Source organism: Pongo abelii, chromosome 12 (assembly GCF_028885655.2).
Source record: "Pongo abelii isolate AG06213 chromosome 12, NHGRI_mPonAbe1-v2.0_pri, whole genome shotgun sequence".
Taxonomy (NCBI): Eukaryota; Metazoa; Chordata; class Mammalia; order Primates; family Hominidae; genus Pongo; species Pongo abelii.
Window position 1 is genome coordinate 47,330,512 of NC_071997.2, and position 26,447 is coordinate 47,356,958.

The following is a 26,447-nucleotide window of genomic DNA, read 5'->3' on the forward strand; positions in this document are numbered from 1 at the left end:
GAATTCGGAAAAAAACTCTCACAGTTGTAGTCAACTGATTTTCAGGAAGGGTGCCAGAATCATTCCATGGGTGAGGAGTAGTCTTTCAACAAACGATGCTGTGACAACTGGTAGCCACATGCAAAAGAATGAAGTTGGGGCCGGGCGTGGTGGCTCACACCTGTAATCCCAGCACTTTGGGAGGCCAAGGCTGGTGGATCATCTGAGGTCAGAAGTTTGAGATCAGCCTGGCCAACATGGTGAAATCTGTCTCTACTAAAAATACAAAAAGATTAGCCAGGTGTGGTGGTGAGCACTTGTAATCCCAGCTACTTGGGAAGCTGAGGCAGGAGAATTGCTTGAACTCAGGAGGCGGAGGTTGCAGTGAGCCGAGATTGTGCCATTGCACTCCAGCCTGGGCGACAAGAGCAAAATTCCGTCAAAAAGAAAAGAAAAAAAAAAAAAGAATGTTGGACTCTTATTTCACACTTCACACCATATACAAAAATTAACTCAAGGCCAGGCATGGTGGCTCACATCTGTAATCCCAGCACTTTGGGAGGCCAAGGCAGGTGGATCATGAGGTCAAGAGATGGAGACCAGTCTGGCCAACATGGTGAAACCCCATCTCTACTAAAAATACAAAAATTAGCTGGGTGTGGTGGCACACACCTGTAGTCCCAGCTACTTGGGAGGCTGAGGCAGGAGAATCGCTTGAACCTGGGAGGTGGAGGTTGCAGTGAGCTGAGACCGTGCCACTGCACTCTGGCCTGGTGACAGAGCGAGACTATGTCTCAAAAAAAAAAATTAACTCAAAATGTATCAAAGACCTAAATGTAAGAGCCCAAACTGTACTTTTTTTTTTTTTTTTTTAACAGAGTTTCGCTCCTGTTGCCCAGGCTGGAATGCAATGGTGCGACCTTGGCTCACCACAACCTCTGCCTCCTGGGTTCAAGCCAATCTCCTGCCTCAGCCTCCTGAGTAGCTGGGATTACAGGTATGTACCATCACACCTGGCTAATTCTGTATTTTTAGTAGAGACGGGGTTTCTCCATGTTGGTCAGGCTGGTCTCGAACTCCCGACATCAGGTGATCTGCCTGCCTTGGCCTCCCAAGGTGCTGGGTAAATATTTAACAGGGTGCTGGGTAAATTCTCCCAAGGTGTAAATATTTATGACCTTGGATTAGGCAACGGTTTCTTAGTTGTGACACCAAAAGCACAAGCAACAGAAGAAAAAAAATAGATAAACTGGACGTCATCAAAATTAAAAGCTTTTGTGCTTCAAAAGGACACTATCAAGAAAGTGAAAAGACAGCCCATAGGATGGGAGAACATTCTTGCAAATCATGTATCTGATAAGAAACTTGTAGCTAGGATATTAAAAAAAACCTTTTACAACTGCATGATAAAAAGACAAATAATCTAGTTAAAAATGGTAAAGAATCTGAATAGACAGTTCCACAAATAGCCAAGAAGCACAAGAAAAGATGCTCATTATCATTAGGGAAATGCAAATCAAAGCCATAAGGTACCATCTCACACCCACTAGGATGGCTATAATAAAAAAGATAATAATAAATGTTGTGAGGGTGTGGAGAAATTGGAACCCTCATACACTGATGGTGGGAATGTAAAATGATACAGCCTTTTAGGAAAACAGTCTGGCAGTTCATCAAAAAGTTAAACATACCATATAATGCAGCAATTTCATTAAGTAAATACATAAGAGAAATTAAAACCCATGTCCACACAAAAACTTGTACACAAATGTTTACGGCAGCATTATTCATAATAGTCAGAAAGTGGAAACAACATAAATGTTCATCAACTGAGAATGAATATATAAAATGTGGCATATCCGTGCAATAGTATATTATTTGCAATAAAAGGGAATGAAGTACAGACACTTGATACAACAGAGACGAATCTTTAAAATATTATGTTAAATGAAAGGACGGGACACAAAAAAACAGAATAGGCAAACCTGTAGAGACAGAAATAGACTAGTGTTGGTGATGATGGCACTGGGGGATGACGGCTGTGGGTATGGCATTTTTTCGAGGGGTAATTAAATGTTCTAAATTGTGATGGTTGCACAACTCTGTGAAGATCTTAAATGCCATTGAAGTGAATATCTTAAATGGGTGAATTATATAATAAGTAAATTATCCCTCAATAAAGTTGTTTGTTGTTACTACACATGATCAAAGAGTATGTCTGTGACAGCTAACGTGGCATTTTAAACATTTTCAAGTAACTCTTGCTTAATCTGTATGACATAGAGATCTTTCTTACTTAGCAAGCAGTTGTGCCAAGCATCAATGAGACTCTTTTGGGGAATTTTCTTCCATGGGATATTCTGCTTAAATAAATAGTCAGCACATGGCAGAATTAACAATAAGGACTTAACACTGCATTCATACATCTGGGGTTTACCAACTTGGGAAAAGCTTGCAATTGTTGCTCTAAGTGAGATTCATCATAATTCTGGTTTCTCTATGGTTTTCAACAGAGAAAACCAGCTGTCACAGAAACTGCCTTCTTTGTGAGGTGGAGGAAACCTGGATTGAAACACCAGTCCTGCCAACATTTGAGTTCCCAGTGGATTTAGCCTTGGAAACCAAGATGCTTCAGGGAACGATGCATGACCTCATCTCTCCGATAGCTTTGAAAACAGCTTCTCCTTATGTATATTTAATCACCTTAAAAGAGTGGTTCTCAAAGTATGTTTGCAAAAAAACCAAGAAATGCAGGTTCTTGGTCTTTAGCCCAGACCTACTGAATCAGAAACTGGGGGATGGGCCCCAGGAGTCTGTTTTAACAAGACCCCCAAATGATTCTGATGTACACCAAAATTTGAGAACACTGGTGTAGAGAACTTTACTTAGCTTCATTCTGTGGTGAGGAATTATTCTCTATCAAGCAAGCTTTATTCATCTCTGAATTATGGTAGTTTTTTTTTCTCTTTCTAGTTCAAATTCCTAATAATCTTTTCCTGAGAAGTTGACACTATTGATGCCAAAGAAAGAATTATTGGGATGATGAGCATTCTATTTCCTGTTGCAGTTCCAATGAGCCTATACCATGTGGCTTACTAAGAGTTTTTGAAATGAAATTTTATCTTTAGGTCTAAACACACTATTTATGAAGAAGGCTTGGTTTTCGTGTAAAACTATAGTTTTCCACAGAAGCCGTTTTGTTGGACTATCCTCCTTCTCCCAATAGAGCAGTTGATTCCAACATATAGAGGCACTGGACGCCCAATAAGCTCCGTTTGTGAACAGACCTGGAAACAACAGTTTGGTTACCCTGAACTCTCTCATCACAGAGGTCTTGTTTCTCGTCTTGTCTTAGTTCTAAGGCTTCTTTACATACTCTTTTTCTCTAGTCAGGGGAATCTAGATCTTCAGTTTTGAAATGGAATTTGGATTCTTCACTCTTGAGCCCCAATTTCTTTAGTAAGTTGTTCTTTGGCATCAATAGCAGGGTAAGGATTGTTCCTAAATGCTTTGATGAGGGCTTTAATTGGTAGGAGGTGTAGCTGGGACAACACTGTCATACTTGAATCTTTTCTTCAGGTGATACTGTCCTTGGTCTTGGCTGATCCAGGTTCCTGTGCTCTCTGTAATGGGTGTCTAGCTCTTAATTTCTGAAACCTAATCTGGGTTCTGATTAGTGTTGATTTGTGAATATATGCTACCAATTGTTTGGTATCATAACCTGGGTAAGGTTTTTGGTTGAAGGCATTGATAAGAATTTTCAATGAAACCTCTGTGAATTTGGTATGACAGTGTCTACTGTTTGTAGATTTGGTCACATGTGGACAGCTATCCTATACATGTTGCAAGGGAGTTTAGGTGTTCAAGGATGTGACTAAGAGTCAAAATATTTTTTTTTTACTATGGAAAATTTCAAGTACATATAAAATGAGAGAATAGTGAACTTGATGCTTCACCCACCTTCAACATTTTTTAGTACAAGGCCAATCTTATTTCATTAACACACCCACCCACTCCCTCAGCCTCTAGGATTATTTTAAAGTAAATCTAATGCATCATATGATCTTATCCTTTAGTAATTCAATATGTTTCTACAAGACAAAGGCTCTTTAAAAAAGTATAAACACATAGGCCAGGCATGGTGGCTCACACCTGTAATCCCAGCACTTTGGGGAGGCCAAGGTGGGAGGAACACCTGAGCTCAGGAGTTCAAGACCAGCCTGGGTAACATGGCGAAACCCCATTTCTACAAAAAGAATACAAAAATTAGCAGGGCGTGGTGGTACATGTCTATGGTCCCAGCTACTTGGGAGGCTGAAGTGGGAGGATCCTTTGAGCGGAGGTTGCAGTGAGTGGAGATCATGCCACTGCACTCCCACCCAGGCAACAGAGAGAGACTCCATCTCCAAAAAAAAAACCCAAACCAACCAGACAAACAAACAAACAAACAAAAAAACCATAATCACAGTACCACAATTACATCTAAAAAATTAACAATAATTCCTTAATATTATCAAATATGTAGTGTTCACATTTCCCTGAATAAATTATAAATGTATGTGAGCGTATATTTAAATAATAGTATGTTATTGTGTATATTTAACAGTATGTAATTATGTATATTTAGTATGTTAAGTTAGGATCTAAATAAAGCTTATACATAGAGATTATTTTGTCTCCTAAGTCTCTTCTAATCTATAAACTTCATTGTCTCCTATTTACCTTTGAAAAGCAAACAAACAAAATATGTTGTTAAAGAAATCAGATTGTATGTCTTGCAAAAATTTTCATAGTCTGTAATTTTCTAGCTTCAATGTCTTTATTTAGAAAATTCCTTTTTTTGACTCATGGCATCTAGTCATCCTCTCATGTTTTCACCACTCAACCTGGTAGCTATTGTCCATATTCACTGGAGACTTTCCACCTGGATCACAGCCAGCCTTCCTTTCTATTACATGTCTGTTCCACTGAACAAAGTGTTACTAATTTATCTACTGCATCCCAGGCACCATCTGAGATGACACAACCCAGGTTCAGGGTTCATGTGGACATCCAACGGCCTAACCTTGCAGTTCCTTGGCTTCTAACTTCAGTGCACGTCCTATGTCTTTCACAGTCACCCATACCCATGGTCAACCTCAGAACATTGTCATCACTTGGAACTGCTCCCCATTAGAAATTTTAAGCTCAATTTTGATTATAACCTCTCCCATCTTTCCAGCTGTGCCACATCCCTAGTCTAACTACATCATTTCTCAAAGAAATTTCCACCTACTTGTTGTTCTCCCAGTCTATAAGCCCTTTCTATATCTCTTCATTTTCCTATAACTACTCTTACCAACACTCTCAATGGTCTTGTATTCTCTATTCTTTTATTATAATCATCTGTATTTAAGGTCAACCACATAACTTATTTTCTGTGTTCCTACAGAGTGACATAGTTTGAATGTTTGTCCCCTCCAAATCTCATGTTGAAATGTGATTCCCAATATTGGAGGTGGGGCCTAGTGGGAGGTGTTTGGGTCATGGAGGTGGATCCCTCATGAATGGCTTGGTGCTCTCCCCACAGAAACGAGTGAGTTCTCACTCTATTAGTTCATATAAGAGCTAGTTGTTTAAAAGAGTCTGGTGCCTCTCTCCCCTCTTTCTTGCTCTCTCTCACACCATGTGACATGTTTGCTCCCCCTTTGCCTTTCACCATATGTAAAAGATTCCTGAGGCCTCACCAGAAGCCAACAAGATGTTGCTGCCATACTTGTAGAGCTTGAAGAACTGTGAGCCCAATGGACTTCCTTTCTTTATAAATTATCCAGCCTCAGGTATTTCTAAATAGCAATGCAAAATGGACCAATACAGAAAATTGGTACTGGGGAATGGGGCATTGCTACAAAGATACCAGAAAATGTGGAAGCAGATTTGAACTGAGTAATGAGAAGAGACTAGAAGAATTTGGAGGGCTCAGAAGACAGGAAGATGAGGGAAAGTTTGGGACTTCTTAGAGACTAAGTTGTGACCAAATGCTGACAGAAATATGAACCGTGAAAGCCAGGCTGATGAAGTCTCAGATGGAAATAAGGAACTTACTGGGAACTGGAACAAAGGTCACCCTTGTTATGCCTTAGCAAAGGACTTGGCTGTATTGTGTCCGTGCACTAGGAGTTTGTGGAAGGTTGAATTTAAGAGTGATGACCTAGGTTATCTGGTGGAAGAAATTTCAAATTTTTCATAATCTAATTTTTTCACCACAAAGTGGTCAGTAAGTGCCACAGCTCCTTCTAACAGCCTACAATCAGATATGGAAGGAAAGAAATGACTTAAAGTTGCGACTTATAATTAAAAGGGAAACTGAGGGTAAAAATTTGGAAAATCTGTGGCCTGCTTATGTGGTAGGGAAAGAAAGAGCATTTTCAGGAAAGGATTCTAAGAGGCCTGCAGAACAACCACTTGCTAGAGAGATTAGTATGACTAAATGGGAGCCAGGTGCTACCATTCAAGGCAAGGGGAAAAAAGACTTCAAAGGCATTTCAGAAATCTTCCAGGTAGTCCCTTCCATTGCAGTTCCAGAGCCCTGGGAGGCAAGAATAGTTTCAGTAGACAAGACTTGGGCGTCGCTGTCCTGAGCCACCTATGGAAGCTGCTCCCCAAATCCCAATATCTCCAACTCTACCCTTGGCTCAGAGGGCTCCAGGTACAGCTTGAGCTGCTACTCTGGAGGGCACAATCCATAAGCCTTGGTGGCTTCCATGTGATGCTAAGTCTGCAGTTGGGCAGAATGAAAGAGTGAAGGAGGCTTGGCAGCTTCCACCTAGATTTCAGATGTATTGGAAAGCCTGGGTGCCCAGGAAGAAGCCTGTTGTAGGGGTGGGATCCTCAAAGACCCTACTAGAGTAGTGCCAAGGGAAAATGTGGGGTTACAGCCCCCACACAGAGTCCCCACCGGGGTGCTGCCTAGTGGAGCTGTGAGAATGGTAGAGATACTGGCAGTGCACACCCTTAGTCTGGGAAAGCCATAAGCATTCAACTACAACCCAGTAGGGCAGTCAACATGGACAGCTCCCCAAAAGGCCATGGGGACAGGGCTTACTAAGGCCTTGGGAGCCCACACTTTGCACCAGTGTGCTCAGGATGCAGGACATGGTGTCAAGGATTATTCTGGAGCTTTAAGATTTAGTGTCTTCCCTACGGGGTTTCAGACTTGCATGGAGCCTGTTGCCCTTTCCTTTTGGCTGATTTCTCCCTTTTGGAATTGGAATGTTTACCCAATGCCCAAATCACCATTGTGTCTTGGAAGTAAATAACTTGTTTTTGATTTCATGGGTTCATAGGTGGAAGGAACTTGCCTTGGGTCTTAGATGAGACTTTGGACTTTGAAACTTTGAGTTAGCACTGGGATGAGTTTGAGGACTGTTGGGAAGGCATGATTATATTTTTTAATATGAGAAGGACATGAGATTTTGGGGGCCAGGAGTGGAATAATGTAGTTTGGATGTTTGTCCCCTCCAAATCTCATGTTGAAATGTGATCCCAATATTGAAGGTAGGGCCTAGTGGGAGGTGTTTGAGTCATGGAGGTGGATCCCTCTAAATTGCTTGGTGCCCTCTCCATAGAAATGAGTGAATTCTTGCTCTAGTAGCTCACATAAGAGATAGACGTTTAAAACAGTCTGGTGACTCCTTCCCCTCTTTCTTGCTTCCTCTCTCACCATGTGATGTGCCTGCTCCCCCTTTGCCTTTCACCATATGTAAAAGCTTCCTGAAGCCTCACCAGAAGCCAAGAAAATGCTGGTGTCATGCTTGCACAGCCGCAGAACTGTGAGCCAAATAAACCTCCTTTCTTTATAAATTACCCAGCCTCAGGCATTCCTTTATAGCAATGCAAAGCAGACTAACACACAGAGTAGCAGAAAATCCTACAACATAGCATCAACACCTCCCAAATATGCTTTCATCTTTTCCAGTTAGTTTTTTCTCCCTTTTCCCAAAGGAACAATCTCCATTTTTCCCTAATGCTTTCTGAAACTCATCAATCAAATCCTTAGCAGATAATATTATACCCTTATTAACAATAAAATTAGGAATTATATCTAAATGCATAGAAACTGGAATTGCCATGAATGCTTCATTCATTCTGTTGATAACTTGTGCTGTGTTGAAACTTGCACCTCCTTGGCTTCCATGACACTTTTTTTTTTCTCCTAGTGCTTTTCCTGACCCTCTGCTATTTCTTCTCATGGGCTCCTTATCCTTTCTCTCCGCCTTTTAAAAGTTGGTGGTAATCAGAGCTTCACTTTTTGCCCATCTTTCCTCTTATTCTATTATGTCTTATTCCTCTACGATCCTAACAACTCCCACAGTTTTACTTTCCAACTGAATGCTGATTCCCAAGTATTTATTTCTAATTCATATATCTCTCTACAGTTTCCTACTTCCATATGAGCTGACTTTCAGACTGCTATCCACTCTGATAGCTGTAGAATCAACAGCATCTTTCTCTCACACATTACTCCTTTCTCATTTGCTTAGTTGTTGGCACAACTATCCCCTTTGGCATGCAAACAGAAACCGGGGGCCATATCAGTTGCCTCATCTCCATGCCCCCCTTCATCTCTCTAATCTACTACCTCTGTCTTAATTCAGACTGCCATAATTTCTTTCATCTTCAAACAGGTCCTGGTAACTATGGCTTTGTACCCTTCAAATGTCTCCTCTCCATTGTTGTCAAGATCTGAAAGGCCCATTATTTCCCTTCTAAAGCTTCCCAACAGACTCCATCCCTTCAGCAGAGAGCACAGTACTCTAATGGCACACACCAGGGAAAGGATAACCACGGCCCTGGCTGGCTCTCTTCCATAATTCTCTATATAAAACATTATGTTCTAGTAATAACACAGAACCATGTTTCTTTTTTTTCTTTTTTTTTGAGACAGCGTCTTGCTCTGTCGCCCAGGCTGGAGTGCAGTGGCACGATCTCGGCTCACTGCAAGCTCTGCCTCCTGGGTTCATACCATTCTCCTGCCTCAGCCTCCCGTGTAGCTGGGACTACAGGCGCCCGCCACCACGCCCGGATAATTTTTTTTGTATTTTTAGTAGAGACGGGGTTTCACCGTGTTAGCCAGGATGGTCTTGATCTCCTGACCTCGTGATCCACCCGCCTCGGCCTCCCAAAGTGCTGGGATTACAGGCATGAGCCACAGCGCTCAGCCCATGTTTCATTTTTTTGAGTCATCTCCCAAACACCCTCAAATAAATTTATAAATCATAACTGGCTAGTGAGCTTTAGTAGAAATAATTGTAACACAGTCCTTTAATTAAAAAAATGCCCTACCTTTTCTTCTTTACAACATTTAATAAGAATTAGCTTATGGAAAGAACTCAATCCTGCACTCCACAGATCTTGGTGTGCAGCCTCCTTTTCCTGTCTCATGTGTTTATCTTCGTGTTTCATTTTAGAATAGCCTTCCCATTCCTGTGGGTTAATATAAGTCTCAAAAGATCCTGGAAATACAATTTAAAAAAGATAATTTGATTAGATTTGTTTTGGCTTTGAAATTAAATAATGTTTGGTAATTTAAAAATATCTCTATATTTACTATCAGTTTTAACCACAAGTATACTGTAAATACATCAGTCTCCCCTGCTACCCAACCTAATCAAAAAGTAAAGAGTTTAAAATGTAATCAGAAAATAGCAGCAAACCACTTACAAAAAACAAAAACAAAACAAAATATTAGGAAGGTTAAAAACAAAAGGATGCATAGAGATACTTAAGCAAATGCGAGCAAAAAGAAGATTGAAGTGATAAGGGTAATATTGAGTTAACTAGAATTCAAAGCAAACATAATTAAATGGGACAAAGTAGGTTCTTATATTAATAAAAATAACAAATCCATAATAAAAACATAATAAAATGAACCAAGGTGTGCCAGAAAATAGCATAAAAATATGTCAAATAATCACTGTTAGAGGTAGAAGAAAAAGCAAGAAAAAAAATAAAATCAGTCTATGATAAATGAAGTAAACTGAAAATTCTGGCATATGTAATTTGAACACTATAAATAATAGCTGAATACGTTGACATATTTACATTATGCCCTAATAAATGATACATCATCCCCTGCTCCCTGGCTGTAGAATATTTATAAGAAATGGATTTGTATCTTGTATGAAAGTTAGGATCATAGTTCTTACAACGGTTATAACATGTACTAAGAATTCGCACCGACACTTCTGTAGGTACAGAATGCATATGGTATAAGCCTTTCAGAAAGCCAAAATAACTAGTGTGTTCTCCAGTGAGGAAACAGGAAACAGGTTTCTTGGGTTGGCCATTAGGCACAATTGTTGGCTTGCATTTCAGGCTAGAAAACAACTTTCTCTAGCTTGTCTGCAGGGGCTCTCCTCTGGGGGCTTAATCATAGCAATCAGAAAGCTAGTGACACAAAAATTTAGTGACACTTCTGACCATGGCCTTGGGGTAGTGTTCATCTTTGCAAGATTTATAATTTATATATGGAATATAGACAATTACAAGGTATGAGACCACAAAGCATACCATGCCACAATACTCTTTAGTTAAAGGTGTTTGCACTATTCTGAAGACCAGGTAGCAGAACAACGTATTGCAAAAGGACTCCTTTTCCAGTGAGGTTCTCATTATTTATTGTGTAATCATTAGGACTCCAGGTAATGATGGGAGAAAATAATGCATAAAATATGCATTAGAAGATGGTATCTAATAATGCATTATTTATTTATTCATTTGGAGACAGAGTCTTGCTCTGTTGCCCAGGCAAGAGTGCAGTGGCGTGTTCTCGGCTCACCGTAACCTTTGCCTCCCAGGTTCAAGCAATTCTCCAGCCTCAGCCTCCTGAATAGCTGGGACTACAGGTGCACACCACCACACCAGGTTAATTTTTTGTATTTTAGTAGAGATGGGGTTTCACCATGTTGGCCAGGCTGGTCTCCAACTCCTGAGCTCAGGCAATCCACCCGCCTCAGCCTCCAAAACTGCTAGGATTACAGGCGTGAGCCACTGCACCTGGCTTAATAATGCATATTTTAAATAACTCCCAATTAATAGGACATGAAGCACTTAGAAATCATGAAAGACAAAAGATTAAGGCAATTAGGAAGTTTCTGAAGGTAAGATTGACAATGGAATTAAACATCACTTGCAAATATCTAAAGCTCACTTTTAGAATACCAGCCATCCTATCAAACTATGTACAAACCTTCATAAGTCTGTAGCATTTCTGGAATAAACCTTGAAATCTAGCACATAAAAACAGGAAAGTTTTTTTAAATTGTTGCAATTTTAATCTCAAAGACATGGATAACACATGGTGGTTTTATCAAAAAATTATGAGTTGTCCCTATAACTATTTTGCTTCTCAACCTCCACACCTTCCCTCTTCCCTCGCCTCTGTGTAGATGAGGCTCCATTTAGCCCTTTCTGCTTTGTGTCTGTCCCTAACTGTCCATCTCTGGGTTTCTTCTATGAGTATTTTTCTTCTTGTGTTCTCTCTCTACCTCTAGCTGTCTCATTTAACCGGTGCATAATATAGAAACAATTTTTACTGGGGGGGGGACAAAAGACTGGGGGGAATGCACTTTTCCATAAGTTAATGCATTTATTGAACAGCTTTTTTTCCCCCTAGTCTTCATTTAGAAATCCAATAAATCTATTAGGATCTTAGAAATTCTGGTTAATGCAGACTTTAAACCACCACACTTGCTGGGTACACTAAGTTAAATAAATATTCATATTAGAAGTATAAGAGTAATTACCAAAAAATAAAAATAGAATTTCAAATCAGTAGAGGGGAAAATAAAGAGTGTGGATGATGCAACTGAAGAAGAAAGGAAGGAGAGGAGAAATAAAGGATATAAAGAAAGGAAGAAGAAAGAAGAAAAAAGGAAGCAAAGAAAAAGCTGGCAAGAAAAATATGCCCAAAATGAAGATGACCAATGTAAGTCCAAACAGATCAGAGTTTCTTAACTTTACTAATACTGACATTTTGGATGCTGTAGTTATTTGTTATGGAGGGTTGTTCTGAGCACTGTAGGATGTATAGTAGCATCTCTGGTCTCTACCCACCAGATGCCAGTAGCACTACCCCAGTTGTGGCAAACAAAAATGTCTCTAGACATTGTCAAATGGAAATCTTCCCCAGTCAAGAAGAACTGAAATAAATCAATAGCCATAATAAATATAATCAGATTAAAATTTGTCTGTTAAAAGAAAGACTTTCATGTTCCTCAAAACAACAACAAAATCCTACTAAGACACACCAAAAACATAATGATGACACACAAAAAATGGAAAGTAAAGAGTGTAGAAATATATAGAGTGGGAGTACTGACTAAGAGAGGCTTGCTGTAATAATATTAATATTAGAAGATGTATTTTGAGGTTTTAGGTCAGGATGGCTGACTAGATGCAGGTATTGCGTGCTGCCTCCATGGAGAAGAGCCAGAATAGTAAGCAGATACTCACATTTCAAACAGGTAATCTAGGAGAATGCTTGGATTCATTAGAGAAGAGACATGAAGTACCAGAAGTAAGGAGAGGGTTCAAGTTAGCTTGCGCAGCCAGTAACTGACTGGGCTGGGAGATGGTCCTGGATGCAGGGAAACAGTAAAAGGGAAATCCCTGGAGCTCCAAAACAGAGTTTTACGATCTTGGCTACAGGAGAAACCCTTGACCCACTAGGGCCTTGTGCCTGACATATGGAACTGCCTAAAGATTGTACAGAGACATTTCTCTAGAAAGGGAACCCACAAACAATCCCACAGGAATCCGAGCCTGGTGCAGCCTCAGCTGGGTGCCATTTTGAGAACCCAGATCCTGGGGATTTACAGACACAGCTGCAGCCACTGTGCTGCTCCAGGGAGGGAGAGGGGAGAATGGGCACACTCACGCACCTGCTATAGGGTACTTGCTGCCCTGCTATGAGCTGCTGTTGAGACTGAGATATGAGTTGACCACACTTCTCACAGCTTCCTGCTTATGCTGCTTGCCTGAATGGTGCCCCACCCTCTTTAGCCCCAGGCCCAAGGTGCCCTTTTGAGAGTTTAATGCGGGGCTGAGCTCCACGCTTTGCTTAGTTTGGGCTGATGTGGCTGTAGCCTCTGCTTGGCTAAGGAAGAACAGGGAGACCAGGTCATCCTACTCATATCTAGGACAATACTCACAGCTCTGTAGCAGGCTGCTGTGAGACAGATGTGAATGAAACACACTCTCCACAGCTTCTTGATCATGCTGTCTGCCTGGGCAGTGATTTGCCCTCCCTGTTTTCAGGCCCAAGGCACTATTTTGAGAATGTAGTGTTGAGCTGTGCCCCATCCTTGGCCTGAGTTTGGGCTGATGTGGCTGCTGCTGCCATCCAGCCAAGAAGGGAAAGGGGACCAAGGTTCTCCTACATATACCTAGGACAATGCCCAATGCCTTGCTACCAGCTGCTATGAGACTGAGACTTGAGTGGACCACACTCCTCACAGCTTCTCGTCCATGCTGCTCGCCTGAGAGGGGCTTCCCACTCTCTAGGTGCAAGCCCATGGCTGGCACCATTTTGAGAGGTTAGAGCCAATGTTTGGTAACCTGGCAGTGGTGGCCACAGCAAGCATTTTGGTCTTAGGTGAGATTAAAGTGCTTGTTCTGGAAGGGGAGAAGGGTCCCCACAGGCAGAATTGAGCAGTGAGTGTGGAGAGTGCCCCAGTAGTAGGTGGTGGAATTACGCTCTCTCCCATCACAAGACTGGAGTGGGAGGAGAGTAGCTGAAGTTGAGGTTTTTCCCAGAGGGCAAGACTTTCAGCCAGAGACAGTTTTGCAACCTAGAACTGGTCTGCATGGGTCATAACGGGGTGTCCCAGCTTGTTTCCTTGGTCAGTTGGGGAACAGTGCCCCACCAGCTCTGAGGAGTGGGAGGGAGGCAGACTCCACTCCCCTGGAGATCTAACCCTTGATGCAGACTGTCCCTAAAGGAGGGGAGAGTGCAGCCCACCAAAGACCCCCTTGGATAAAAGAAAACATGAGTGCAGTGCCAGCCACTGAAGGTGGTACCACCAAAGCCTGGGAATGGACATGGAGAGGGGGTCACACTTGCTCCACCACCCTTCTTATCAGCGCCCTGTCATGGATTTGGGAGTGACTCTTCACTTTGGGGTCTGGGGAATGCAGGTTGAAAGAGTCTGCGTCTCAAGTTTCTCCAGCAGCTCCATGCTACTGAGGGTGAATGTGCTCTGCAGAGGTGCTTTTTGTACTTCTCTAGTGCTTCCACCCCTGCTTGTACCCATCAGTTCTTACTCTTAAGCACCATCTACTAGACTGCATCCTGAATTACGCCACCAAATAAAATTACATTGCTACAACAAGCAACTTCTGAGAAAGCCACTGCATGAACCTACTTGCAATCAAGGAACCTGTACAGAGAGTTGGCACTCTGAAAGCACCTAGAAATGAAGCCAATTAATCATACACAATATACATCACAGTCATACCCTGAAGGGAAAAACAAATAAACAAGAAGCCCCATCCAAATGATAGCAAATTAAAAAAAAAAAAAAAAGAGAAGTATCAGCTCTCTCAGATGAGGAGTAACCAGTGCAGAACCCCAGCAATACAAAAAGCCAGAGTGTTGCATCACCTCCAAAGGATCCCACTAGCTCCCAAGCAGTGGATCCTAACCAGAATGAAATGTCTGAAATGACAGATGTAGAATTCAGAATATGATGCAAAGAAACTCAATGAGATCCAGGAGAAAGTTGAAATCCCACACAAAGAAGCCAGAAAAATGATCCAAGATATGAAAGACAACATAGCTATATTAAGAACAGAACAGAAGATATGAAAGACAACATAGTTATATTAAGAACAAAACCAACAGAAGTCCTGGAATTGAAAAATTCGCATCAGGAAATTCAAAATACAAATGGAAGCCTTAACAACAGACTAGACCAGGCAAAAGAAAGACTTTCAGAGCTTGAAGACCAATCTGTCAAAATGACCCAGTCAGACAAAAGTAAAAAAGAATTTAAAAAATGAACAAAGCCTTTGAGAAATATGGGATTATGTAAAGTGACCAAACCTATAACTTACTGGCATTCATGAGAGAGAAGAAGAGAGAATAAGCAACTTGGAAAACATATTTGAGGATATAATTCAGGAAAATTTCCCCAATCTTGCTAGAGAGGTTGACATGCAAACATAAGAAATCCAGAGTACTCCTATAAGATGCTACACAAGATGACCATTCCCAAGACACACTTGGGGATGGATAGGAGGGATAGGACTAACCAAAGTCCACGTGAAAGAAAGAACTTTAAAGGCACCTAGAGAAAAGGATCATGTTGCTTATAAAGGGAACCTATCAGACTAACATCAGACTTTTCAGCACAAACCTTACAAGTCAGAAGAAACTGGGGCTATTTTTAGTATTCTTAAAGAAAATAAATGTCAGCCAAGAATTTCACATCCTTCCATGCTAAGCTTCATAAATGAAGGAGAAATAAAGTGTTTCCCAAACAAGTAATCACCAAGGGAATTTTCCACCACCAGACTGGCCCTACAATACATGCTTAAGGGAGTTCTCAATGTGGAAACAAAAGAATAATGCTTGCTACCATGAAAGCACATGTAAGCATATAGCCCACAGAACCCATAAAGCAACTATACAATAAAGACTACAAAGCAACTAAGCTAACAACATTATGACAGCAACAAAACCTCATATATCAATTTTAACTTTGAACATAAATGGCCTAAATGCTCAACTTAAAATACATAAAGTATCAAATTGAATGAAAAAACAAGACCCATTCTTCTATCATCAAGAGACCCAGTCTTACATGTTATGACACCTATAGGCTCAAAGTAAAGGGATGGAGAAAGATATGTCATGCAACGGAAAACAAAAAAAAGCAAGGATTACTGTTCTTATATCAGGATTTAAACCAACAAAAATAAAAAAGAACAAAGAAGGGCATTAAATAACGATAAGGGGCTCAATTCAACAAAACATCTTAAGTGTCCTAGATATATGTGTATCCAACATTGGAGTACCCAGATTCATAAAACAAGCACATCTAGGCTTAATGAAAGACCTTGGCAGTACACAACAATGGTCGCACAACACACAACACCCCACTGATAGCATTTGATAGATCACTGAGGCAGAAAATTGACAAATTCTGGACATAAATTCGACATGACCATTTGGACCTAATAGACATCTACAGAATACTCTCCCTAACAACCACAAGATACCCATTCTTCTTATCTGCATATGGAACATACTCTAAAATTGACCACATGCTTGGTCATAAAGCAAGTCTCAATAAACACAAAAATATCAAAATCATACTGAGCATCTTCTGAGACAACAGTGAAATAAAAATAGAAATCAATACACAGAAGATCTCTCAAAGCCATAAAATTATGTGGAAACTAAACAAATTGCTCCTGAATGACTTTTGGGTAAACAATGAAATCAAGGCACAAGTAAAAAACTTTTTTGAAACAGATGAAAACAGACAAGGAATGTGTCAAAACCTCTGGGATGCAGCAAAGCAGTGTTAAAGGAAAGTTTATAGCACTGAAAAACTACATCGAGAAGTTAGAAACGACATCGAGAAGTTAGAAACATCTCAAATTAACAAAATAACCTTGTACCTAAAGGAAATAGAAAAATAAAACAAATGAAACTCCAAACCAGCAGAAGAAATAAAAGAACTATAATCAGGGCAGAAATGAACAAAATTGAGACCTCAAAAACCATACAAAGGATCAATGAAACAAAAAATTGGTTTCTCGAAAGGATAAACAAGATTGATAGACCATAAGCTAGATTAACAAGGAAAAAAAGACAGAAGATCCATAATCATAATCAGAAATAACAAAAGTGACATCACAAATGATCCCCCAGAAGTATAAAGGATCCTCAGTGGGTATTATGATGAGCATCTCTATGCATACAAACTAGAAAAATCTAGAGAAATGGATCAATTCCTGGAAACACACAACCTCCCAAGATTGAACCCAAAAAAAAACAAAAATCCTAAACAGATTAATAATGAGTAATGAAATTCAATCAGGAATAAAAACCTACCAACCAGCCAACTAACGGAAAAAAAGCCCTTTACAACCAAATTGTACCAGATGTACAAAGAAGAGCTGGTACCAATTCCACTGAAACTATTCAAAAAATTGAGGAGGAGGGACTCCTCACTATCTCATTCTATGAAGCTAGCATCATCCTGATACAAATATCTGGCACAGACACAAAAAGAAAAGAAAACTAAGGCCAATATCCCTGATGAAAATAGACTCAAAAATCTTCAACAAAATACTAACAAACCGAATACAGCAGCATATAAAAAAGTTAATTCATCATAATCAAGTGAGCCTTATTCTTGGGATGCAAGGACGATTCAACATATACAAATCAATAAATGTGATTCACCTCATAAACAGGACTAAAAACAAAAACCATATGATCACCTCAATAGATGAGGAAAAGCATTTGATAAAATTCAACATCGCTTTATGATAAAAATCCTCAACAAACTAGGCATCAAAGGAACATACCTCAAAATAATGAGAGCCATGAATGACAAACCCACAGCCAACATTATACTGAAAGGACAATAGCTGGAAGCATTCCCCTGTAAGAACTGGAACAAAACATAGATGTCTACTCTCACCACTCCTATTCAATATAGTACTGGAAGTCCTAGCCAAAGCAATCAGGCAGGAGAAAGAAATATATCCAAACAGGAGAAGACGAAGTCAAATGATCTCTCTTCACTAACAATATGATTCTGTCCCTAGAGAATCCTAAGGATTTGACCAAAAGACTCCTAGACCTGATAAATGACTTCAACAAAGTCTTATGATATAAAATGAGTGTACAAAAATGAGTAGCATTTCTGTATACCAATAATGTTTAAGCTGAGAAACAAATAAAGAATGCAATCCCATTTAAAATAGCTACAAAAATATTGAGGAATACATCTAACCAAGGAAGTGAAAGATCTCTATAAGAGTAACTACAAAACACTGCCGAAAGAAAGGATGAAACAAACAAATGGAAAAACATCCCACACTTATGGGTTGGAAGAATCAACATCATTAAAATGACTATGCTATCCAAAGCAATCTACAGATTTAATGCTATTCCTATCAAATTACCAATGTCATTTTCCATAGAATTAGAAAAAACTATTCTAAAATTCATAGGAAACAAAAAATATGCCCAAACAGCCAAGGCAATCCTAGTAAAAAGGAACAAAGCCAGAGGCATCATGTTATTCAACACGTAAATATACAAGACTACAGTAACCAAACCAACATGGTACTGGCACAAAAGTAGACACATGGAACAGAATAGAGACCCCTGAAATAAAGCCACACACCTACAACCAACTGATCTTTGACAAAGTGAACAAAAATAATGTGGAAAGAATATTCTATTCAATAAATGAGCTGGGAAAACTGGCTAACCATATGCAGAAGAATGAAACTGGACCCCCTACTTCTCACCATATATAAAAATTAACTCAACGTTGAAGAAAAACCTCAAACTATGAGTATCCTAGAAGAAAACATAGGAAATACTCTTCGAGACATTGGCCGAGGCAAAGTATTTATGATGAAGAGTCCAAAAGCAAATGCAACAAAATAAAAAATAGACAAATGGGATTTAAACTAAAGAGTTTCTGCATAGCAAAATAAAATATCAATTGAGTGAACAGACAGTGTACATAATGGGAGAATATATTTGCAAACTATGCATCTTACAAAGAACTAATATTCAGAATCTATAAAGAACTTAAATCAATAAAATGTAAATAAGCCCATTAAAAAGTGGGCAAAGAACATGAATAGACACTTCTCTAAACAAGACATACAAACATGAAAAAATGCTCAACATGACTAATCATCAGAGAAATGCAAATCAAAACCACAATGAGATACCATCTTACACCAATCAGAATGGCTATTATTAAAAAGTCAAAAAAATAGATTTTGGCAAGGTTGTGGAGAAAAGAGAATGCTTACATACTGTTGCTGAGAATACGAATTAGTTCAGCCTCTGTGAAAAGCAGTTTAGAAATTTCTCAAAAAGCTGAAAATAGAATTAACGTTTGACCCACAATCCCATTACTGGGTATATATCCAAAGGAAAAGAAATCATTCTACCAAAACACACCTGCACTCACATGTTTATCGCAGCACTATTCACAACAGCAAATACATGGAATCAACCTAGGTGCCCATCAACAGCGAACTGGACAAAGAAAATGTGGTACATATACACATGGAATACTATGCAACCATAGAAAGAATGACATTATGTCCTTTACAGCAACATGCATACAGCTGGAGGCCATTGTCCTAAGTGAATTAACACAGAAACAGAAAACCAAATACTGTATGGTCTCACTTATAAGTGGGAGCTAAACGTTGGGTACACACAGACATAAAGGAGGGAACAATAGACCCTGAGGACTCCAAAAGAGCAGATGGAGGGAGGCAGTGAGGCTTGAAAACCTGCTTATTGAGTACTATGTTCACTACCTGGGCAATGAGATCATTAGAAGCCCAGACTTCCCCAGCATGCAATATACCCATGTAACAAACCAGCACATGTACTCCCTGATTCAAAAATAAAATAAAAATAATAAATTAAAAAAGAAATATATTTAAGGCAAAAAGCATTATTCAGAGTAAAGAGTGATATATTTAATAAAAAGGAACAATTACCAAGAACTTAACTGTAAACCTGTTTTTATACACTGGCATAGTTTCACAAAGTATAATGGGAAAAATTCTAAAATTACAAAGGGAAATTGCCAATCATAGTGGTATACCTTAATATAGCTGTCTTAGAATCTGACAGATCCAGTATAAGAACATTAGTAAGGTAAATACCACAATTAGTAAGTTTGAGCTAAAGGTCACATGTGGAATCTTGCATTCAAGAAATGACATGCATAGAATATTTTATATAAACAAAACATGCACCAGGCTGCAAAGGAAGTGTATATAATTCCAAAGAGTCAATTTCATGAAAACCATGAGTATAATTTCCATAATGTAATTAAATTATAAACAAGAAAAAGATGGTCCCCTAAATCCTAAAATGGTTTTGAACTAAAAAGTGTAGTTTTACCTGGCACTTTGGGAGGCCGAGGAGGGTGGATCACAAAGTCAGGAGATCGAGACCATCCTGGCTAACACGGTGAAACCCCGTCTCTACTAAAAATACAAAAAATTATCCGGGCGTGGTGGCGGGTGCCTATAGTTCCAGCTACTAGGGAGGCTGAGGCTGGAGAATGGCGTGAACCCGGGAGGCGGAGCTTGCAGTGAGCCGAGATCGCGCCACTGCACTCCAGCCTGGGCGACAGAGGGAGGCTCCGTCTCAAAAAAAAAAAAAAAAAAAAAAGTGTAGTTTTAGAATTGAAAGGGCTATATATTAAAACTTGTAGGGAAAAATGAATACAGAATGTTATAATTCAGAGTGGTCGTTACCTCTGAGGAAGGGAGAGGTGAGAGAGAATGAGGGGATTCTGGGATGCTGGTACTGTTCTATTTCTTGATTTCGGTGATGGTTCATAAATAAATCTACACAGTTTGTGATAGTTAACCAAACTGTATAATTTTGATTTGTGCATTTTTCTGGATTTATGTTATCCTTCAATAAAAAGTAAAAAAAAAACCTATGGGCTACAGCTAAAGCAATACACAAATGTATATTTATATTCTCAAATATATACATAAAATATATGTGTGTGTGTGTGTATAAAGTAAACATGAAATATTAAAAATTCATGGGCCAAGCATTTGACTCAAGAAATTGTGAAAACAAATAATTTACAGTTTCTTAGAAATGAAGGAAATTCCTAGTGAAAAATATTGACATTGCAGAAGAGGTTAAAGAAAACATTAAGATTAGGATTCAAGAGCCTGTTTATAAGCCTCCTCAGCAGGTTCTTTTTGTCACATTACCTAAGCGTATGGAAATAGGATGTGACAATATATTTTGGGTAAGTCCGTGAAAAACTGGAAATGATTCTTCCAAGTCACAGCATGCAAACCATGTAGCAGTAGGTAGCCAGGGAGCTTCAGGCTTAGGTGGGCGTTCCTGTTTGAAGACAGAAAATGAATAATAATTCACAAAGGCAATCACAAAATATACTTTCACTTTGTCCAAGTGAAAAATCAAGCTCTAATAGTATGTTAAAATAACCATTTTCCTAGGACAAGTAGTACAATATGGTGAAATAGAAATGGTGTTGAATCAATTCTAATTGTGGACCTTTGCACAGAAGTACAGCTACTGAAAACTTTTCAGATTGACATTTACAGAAAACAAAGTGGATCAATTAAATCTGCTACTTTCAGCCTGTTTTTCCAACACCCAATACTGATCTCTTTCCACTTGCCAAATATTCCTATGGTTAATAATTTTTCTCTAGAGAACTAGTCTCCCAATCAGATTCCCAGAGGTTCTCACCCCTAGGAGACAGAGAAAGCTGAGTATGGAGCAGTATCAGTAGCAAGACAAATGGCAACCTTATTCTAGCTGTGGTAAGTGTTTGTCTAATTATTTTAGACATTCTTAGAAACTTCTGGGAGAAGTGTTATGCCATCTGGCAATATTCCATGAAGCACTTACATGTGGGCAAACAGTTTTAAAGGAGTCAGAAAAATAGCTGTGATTGTAAGACTGAAACTAGTTCTTCAAAATTTCCTGAATATTTGCCTGAGGTTCCTTACTATAATAAAAAACAGGTTTATTGAGATAAAATTTATATACTAAGCAATTCATTCATTTGAAGTATATAATCTAATGATTTCAGTATATTCACAGATATGTACAACCACCATCACAATTTAGAACATTGAATTTCCTCAAAAAGATACCGTGTACCCCTTAGCTATTACTCCTTTAATCCCATCCCTTGAGCCCTAAGCAACTGCTAAACTACTTACTGTCTCTATATATTTGCCCATTATGGACACTTCATGTAAATCAAATTATATAATATGTGGGCTTTTGTGATGGACTTCTTAGCTTAGTGTTTTCAAGGTTCATCCATGTTGTAGCACATATCAGTACTTCATTCTTTCTTATGGTTGAATAATATTCCATTGTATAAATATACCACATTTTATTTATCTATCAGTTGATGGACATTTGGGCTGTTTCCACCTTTTGACTAGTGTAAACAATGCTGTAATGAATTTTCGTGTCCAGCTTTTTGTGCAGACATACGTTTAACCAGTAAGTATAATGGAAATATTCCAAAAACTGAAAAAAACCCAAATCTGAAACACTTCTGGGCCCAGGTGTCTTGAATAAGGAATACTCAATCTGTAATGTATTGTAGCAACTCTGAGCATGCACCCTTTCCCCAAACATTTCTTATTGTTACTGGCTTATTTGTTTAATAACTGACTGGATTATTTTAGTGGAGTCTCCCCACATACACTGCACAGCATTAAGTCTCTAATGTTGCTCCTCAAGGGGTGCAGGCTTAGGAATGCCCACAGTTACCCCGGGATGATCATAGCTTTTTCAGGGCTCTTTTTGATAGTTTCTTTCCCTGACTGCATCTAGCTGTTAAGCACCACTAATTGTGGGCTGATTGCTCTAATGTTTTTAACAATGCTCTTGGGCATATAAATTTCTCCTCAGACTAAAACATTCAAATTTCGGCCCCTTTGAAGGAGCTGCTGGGGTCAGTGTTTGGGTTTTCTTCTGGTCTTTGGCAGGCTTCAGTGTCTTCTCCTAGGTTATCTCTGGCAAACCAGCTGGCTTATAATGTTGTGTCTCTGTCCAGTAATTCCATCAACCTCCTTTCAACTGCTTTTCACTACAACCTTTATTGTTTTAGAGAGCATCATTAGGCTTAAACTTTTCCATACTGTGTTGGAAATGAAGTCAGTTACTCTGTGAGGAGATAAGGAACTATCTGTTTTATAGGTTGCTTCTCCCACTCAGGCAAAACCTCCAAGCCAGGGGCATGACAATGATGCACTTTTCGCAGAGGCATATTCTAGCTCTAGGAGCTGAGTACGCCATGGATGGGAAGACAGTAGCTTCAGGTCTCCTCAGCTTGCCTCTGCCATTGAGGAATTACTATCTTAGGAGCTGGGACAACAGTGATGCTGCACCAAACGTGGAGCCTCAGTCTCCCCAGTGGAGGCTGGGTGGAAGAAGGCAGCCCCATGTTTTGGCTACACTCAACTGGAACTTATCTTCAGCAGTAGGTAGCTGTGGGCAGGATGAGAAATGCTGCTGTCCTGTCCTTCTCAGGAATATGGCCGTTTAACTGGCAGTGGGGAGTAGGCAGGAGCCCTATGCTCTTAGCTGCATCAGTCTTGAGTGCAGTTCCTATCTCACTAAGCTGGGACCAGGAAGGGAGGGAGTGAGTCTAGGTTCAAAGACCACAAGATTCTTGCTGTCCTTATTGAGCCTCTAGTAAATTCTCTCAAATAAATGTTTATTCATTTGCTATATGTGCCCGGGACCATTTCCAGATGCTTATGTAATTTTCAACAGTTTTGCTGGGGAGCCAGTATGCAAAGATCCTCACACTGTCATGCTGGAAGTGGCGTTTCCCTGTGTTACATCTTGATCCTAGATAAATCCCTCAAAGACTCTTAGATTAGTTAATGTTCATAGGCATTTATAAATATCTAATAAACAATTCTGAGTGGTTTTGCTGTATTTTGATCTCTAATAATAATGTGTAAAACAAATCACTGGTCTGCGCAAACTTCAATGAATTTTCCAGGAAATAGATTTCATGTAAAATTTTCTGGTTATGCTATTATTATGTACTAGCATCATTTTTTGGATTCCTAGCCTTAAGAGAAAATGCTTTAAAAAAAGCTTGTCCAACCCATGGCCCACAGGCCACATGCAGCCTAGGATGGTTTTGAATGTGGCCCAACACAAATTCATAAACTTTATTAAAACATTATGAGATTTCTTTTCTTTTGCGATTTTTTTTTTAAGCTCATCAGCTGTCGTTAGTGTTAGCGTATTTTGTGTGTGGCCCAAGACAATTCTTCTTCCAATGTGGCCCAGGGAAGCCAAAAGATTGGACACTCCTGTTTAAAATATCATCATTTAAAAACATTAGTTGTATGGACCAAATACAGCCAATGAGAATAGCGTGGAGACCTCAATTTGCAGAAGTCCATTTACCTTGTCCACATGTAATAGGAACTTGCAGATGCTTGAGGCTTTGTGTATTGGTTCCAGTTGTTTTCTGTTTGTCCTTAAACTGTAACTGTTGTGGTTCAATCCTGGAAACGCCTACTTCTGCTCACACCAGCCAGTCTCCAGCTGCAGATCCCAGCATCTCCCCCCACCTTTTGTTGTTATTGCCACCTTCTAGAAATCTATGTTTTGCTTATCTGGATTTTCTTTATCTAGTGCATCCAGTCAACTCCAGATTCCATGGGGCATGTATCTCCTTCCTGTCTCTCCTCCCATCCTGGACACTCATCTTTTATTCTTTCTAGGTCTCTTCCAGGGCTCTTTTGCTGCACCATCTCCTTGCATAATGACACAATCTTGTCATAGGTGTTTGGAACTCACTGCACATTTTTCCACAGAAAAAGTTTTATGCATGGAAGTTGGCTTCCGAGGTTATTCCAGAAAATTTAATTTAGATCATAATGAATGTAGCAAAAAACAATGTAGCACTTATGATAAAAATAGAAAATACTAGTGTCAAAATATTAAATGAAGTGACCATATAAAATACACCCCAAATACATTTCTAAAAAAAGTTATTAGTCAAGAATCATTCCAATTTCCTCATGGTAGAGGAAAAGACAGTTTAATTAAAAATAATTCAGAGAGGTTTCTGATGATGGTAATTTTAAATTTTGAATTTGATGGTATTTAAAACATATTTTAAGCTTTTCAAGATATGCTGTTCATGAGAAGTAGATGGTGCTGGAATGGACATGGGCTTTGGGAGCTTAGAACACAGGTTTGAATCAGACTGTGTCATGCATTAGTGTGATTTTGGAAAGCTCTTTAACCTCTTTGAGTTTCTGTGTGAGACAACTGTAAGCAGAGCTGTTGATAAGGCTGCAGTGAGGAAGGAAGGGCGAAAACACACAGGGCAGGGCCTGGCTAAGTGATTGGCTAACAGTCAGTGGCAGAGTGAACTGGTTAAGAGAGCAGGCTTCACAGACTGCAAGAGTTCAAATCCTGGTTCCAGGTCCTGTTAAGTGTGTGATCAGGACAAGTTACTTAACCTTTCTGTGCCTAACTATCTTATCATAGACTAGAGATACAAATTAGGAACTTACCTAAGAAGAATACTGAGAGGAATAAGGGAGTTGATATTCATAAAACACATAGCAAGCTCTCTGTGAATATGAACTGTGATTACGAGGATAAGACACATTAAGAGAGGAGTCACAGAATATATGTGTATTTAAGATGGATGGGGGTCAGGGAGGAAGGAACAGCTGGTGGAGAGATCTTGTCTCGGCTTTTTCTGGGAGCATGGGGTGCTGAGAGTCAAATAAAAGCATCAGGTTCAACCTCCTAGTGATACACTGGAGTTCGAATACTGGCAAACAGGTGCAGATGTCAGGTCTGCAGGGGCCAAGGAGAGGACTTGAGATTTGCAGAGTTGGACAGAGCCAAGAATTTAGAGTGGAGCAGAGATCAAACTGTAGGCAAGGTTTGTGGGCTCACCTCTGTGGGCCACTAGCTTTGTGGTATGTGTGTGGGTTAAGCCAGTTTAAGGGACTGGAGCAAGCAGGACAAGCAGATGAACATGAAGGGAACTGCAGCAGAACTCATATTACAGTATTACAGAAGGTGACAATCAAGTCATTTTGTCACTTCCCATGCTTTATAATGAGATATATCTCCAGGCAAGAGAGGGTCATGGTTTTTAAAAAAACTATCGCTAAATCTGTGAATTACAACTTTTATTGGATTTTAACTCTACATTTGTAAGAGGGTCAGCTTTGCAAAACATGTTCACTTCTACTAGCTCATTGGTTACTCCCAACATTCCTTTTCTATAGGTGAGGATAGTACTCCATACAGAGGTTAAATGATACATTATACAGCTAGTTGGAGGCAGAGCTGAGTTATAACATGGGCCTCCTGACCTCAATACCCCTCCACTGGGCCACACAGCCAAATGTATGGCCTTCAGCCACCAGAGTCACCACAGAGCAGTGGTAGATGCTTGTGGGCTCTATCTAGAATAACGATCATAGGATTATTCTGTTTTCATGCTGCTGATGAAGACATAGATGAGACTGGGTAATTCATAAAGAAAAAGAGGTTTAATGAACTTACAGTTCCATGTGGCTAGGGAGGCCTCACAATCATAGCAGAAGGCAAAAGGCACATCTTACATGGCAGCAGGCAAGTGAGAATGAAAATGAAGTGAAAGAGGTTTCCCCTTATAAAACCA

The 26,447-nt window shown here is 39.6% G+C and overlaps 1 protein-coding gene across 2 annotated transcripts in view; it reads right to left on the reverse strand.

Annotated features, from left to right (window-relative positions):
* Positions 1-26,447, reverse strand: part of DNAH6 (dynein axonemal heavy chain 6) — a 325,727-nt gene that overhangs the window by 71,309 nt on the left and 227,971 nt on the right. For both annotated transcript variants that reach the window (XM_024242264.2, XM_054547993.1), the window contains 2 exons: positions 20,986-21,121; positions 9,304-9,473 (listed from right to left, as the gene is read on the reverse strand). In XM_024242264.2, the coding sequence (XP_024098032.2) occupies positions 9,304-9,473; positions 20,986-21,121 (306 nt within the window). The remainder of the gene's footprint in view (positions 1-9,303; positions 9,474-20,985; positions 21,122-26,447) is intronic.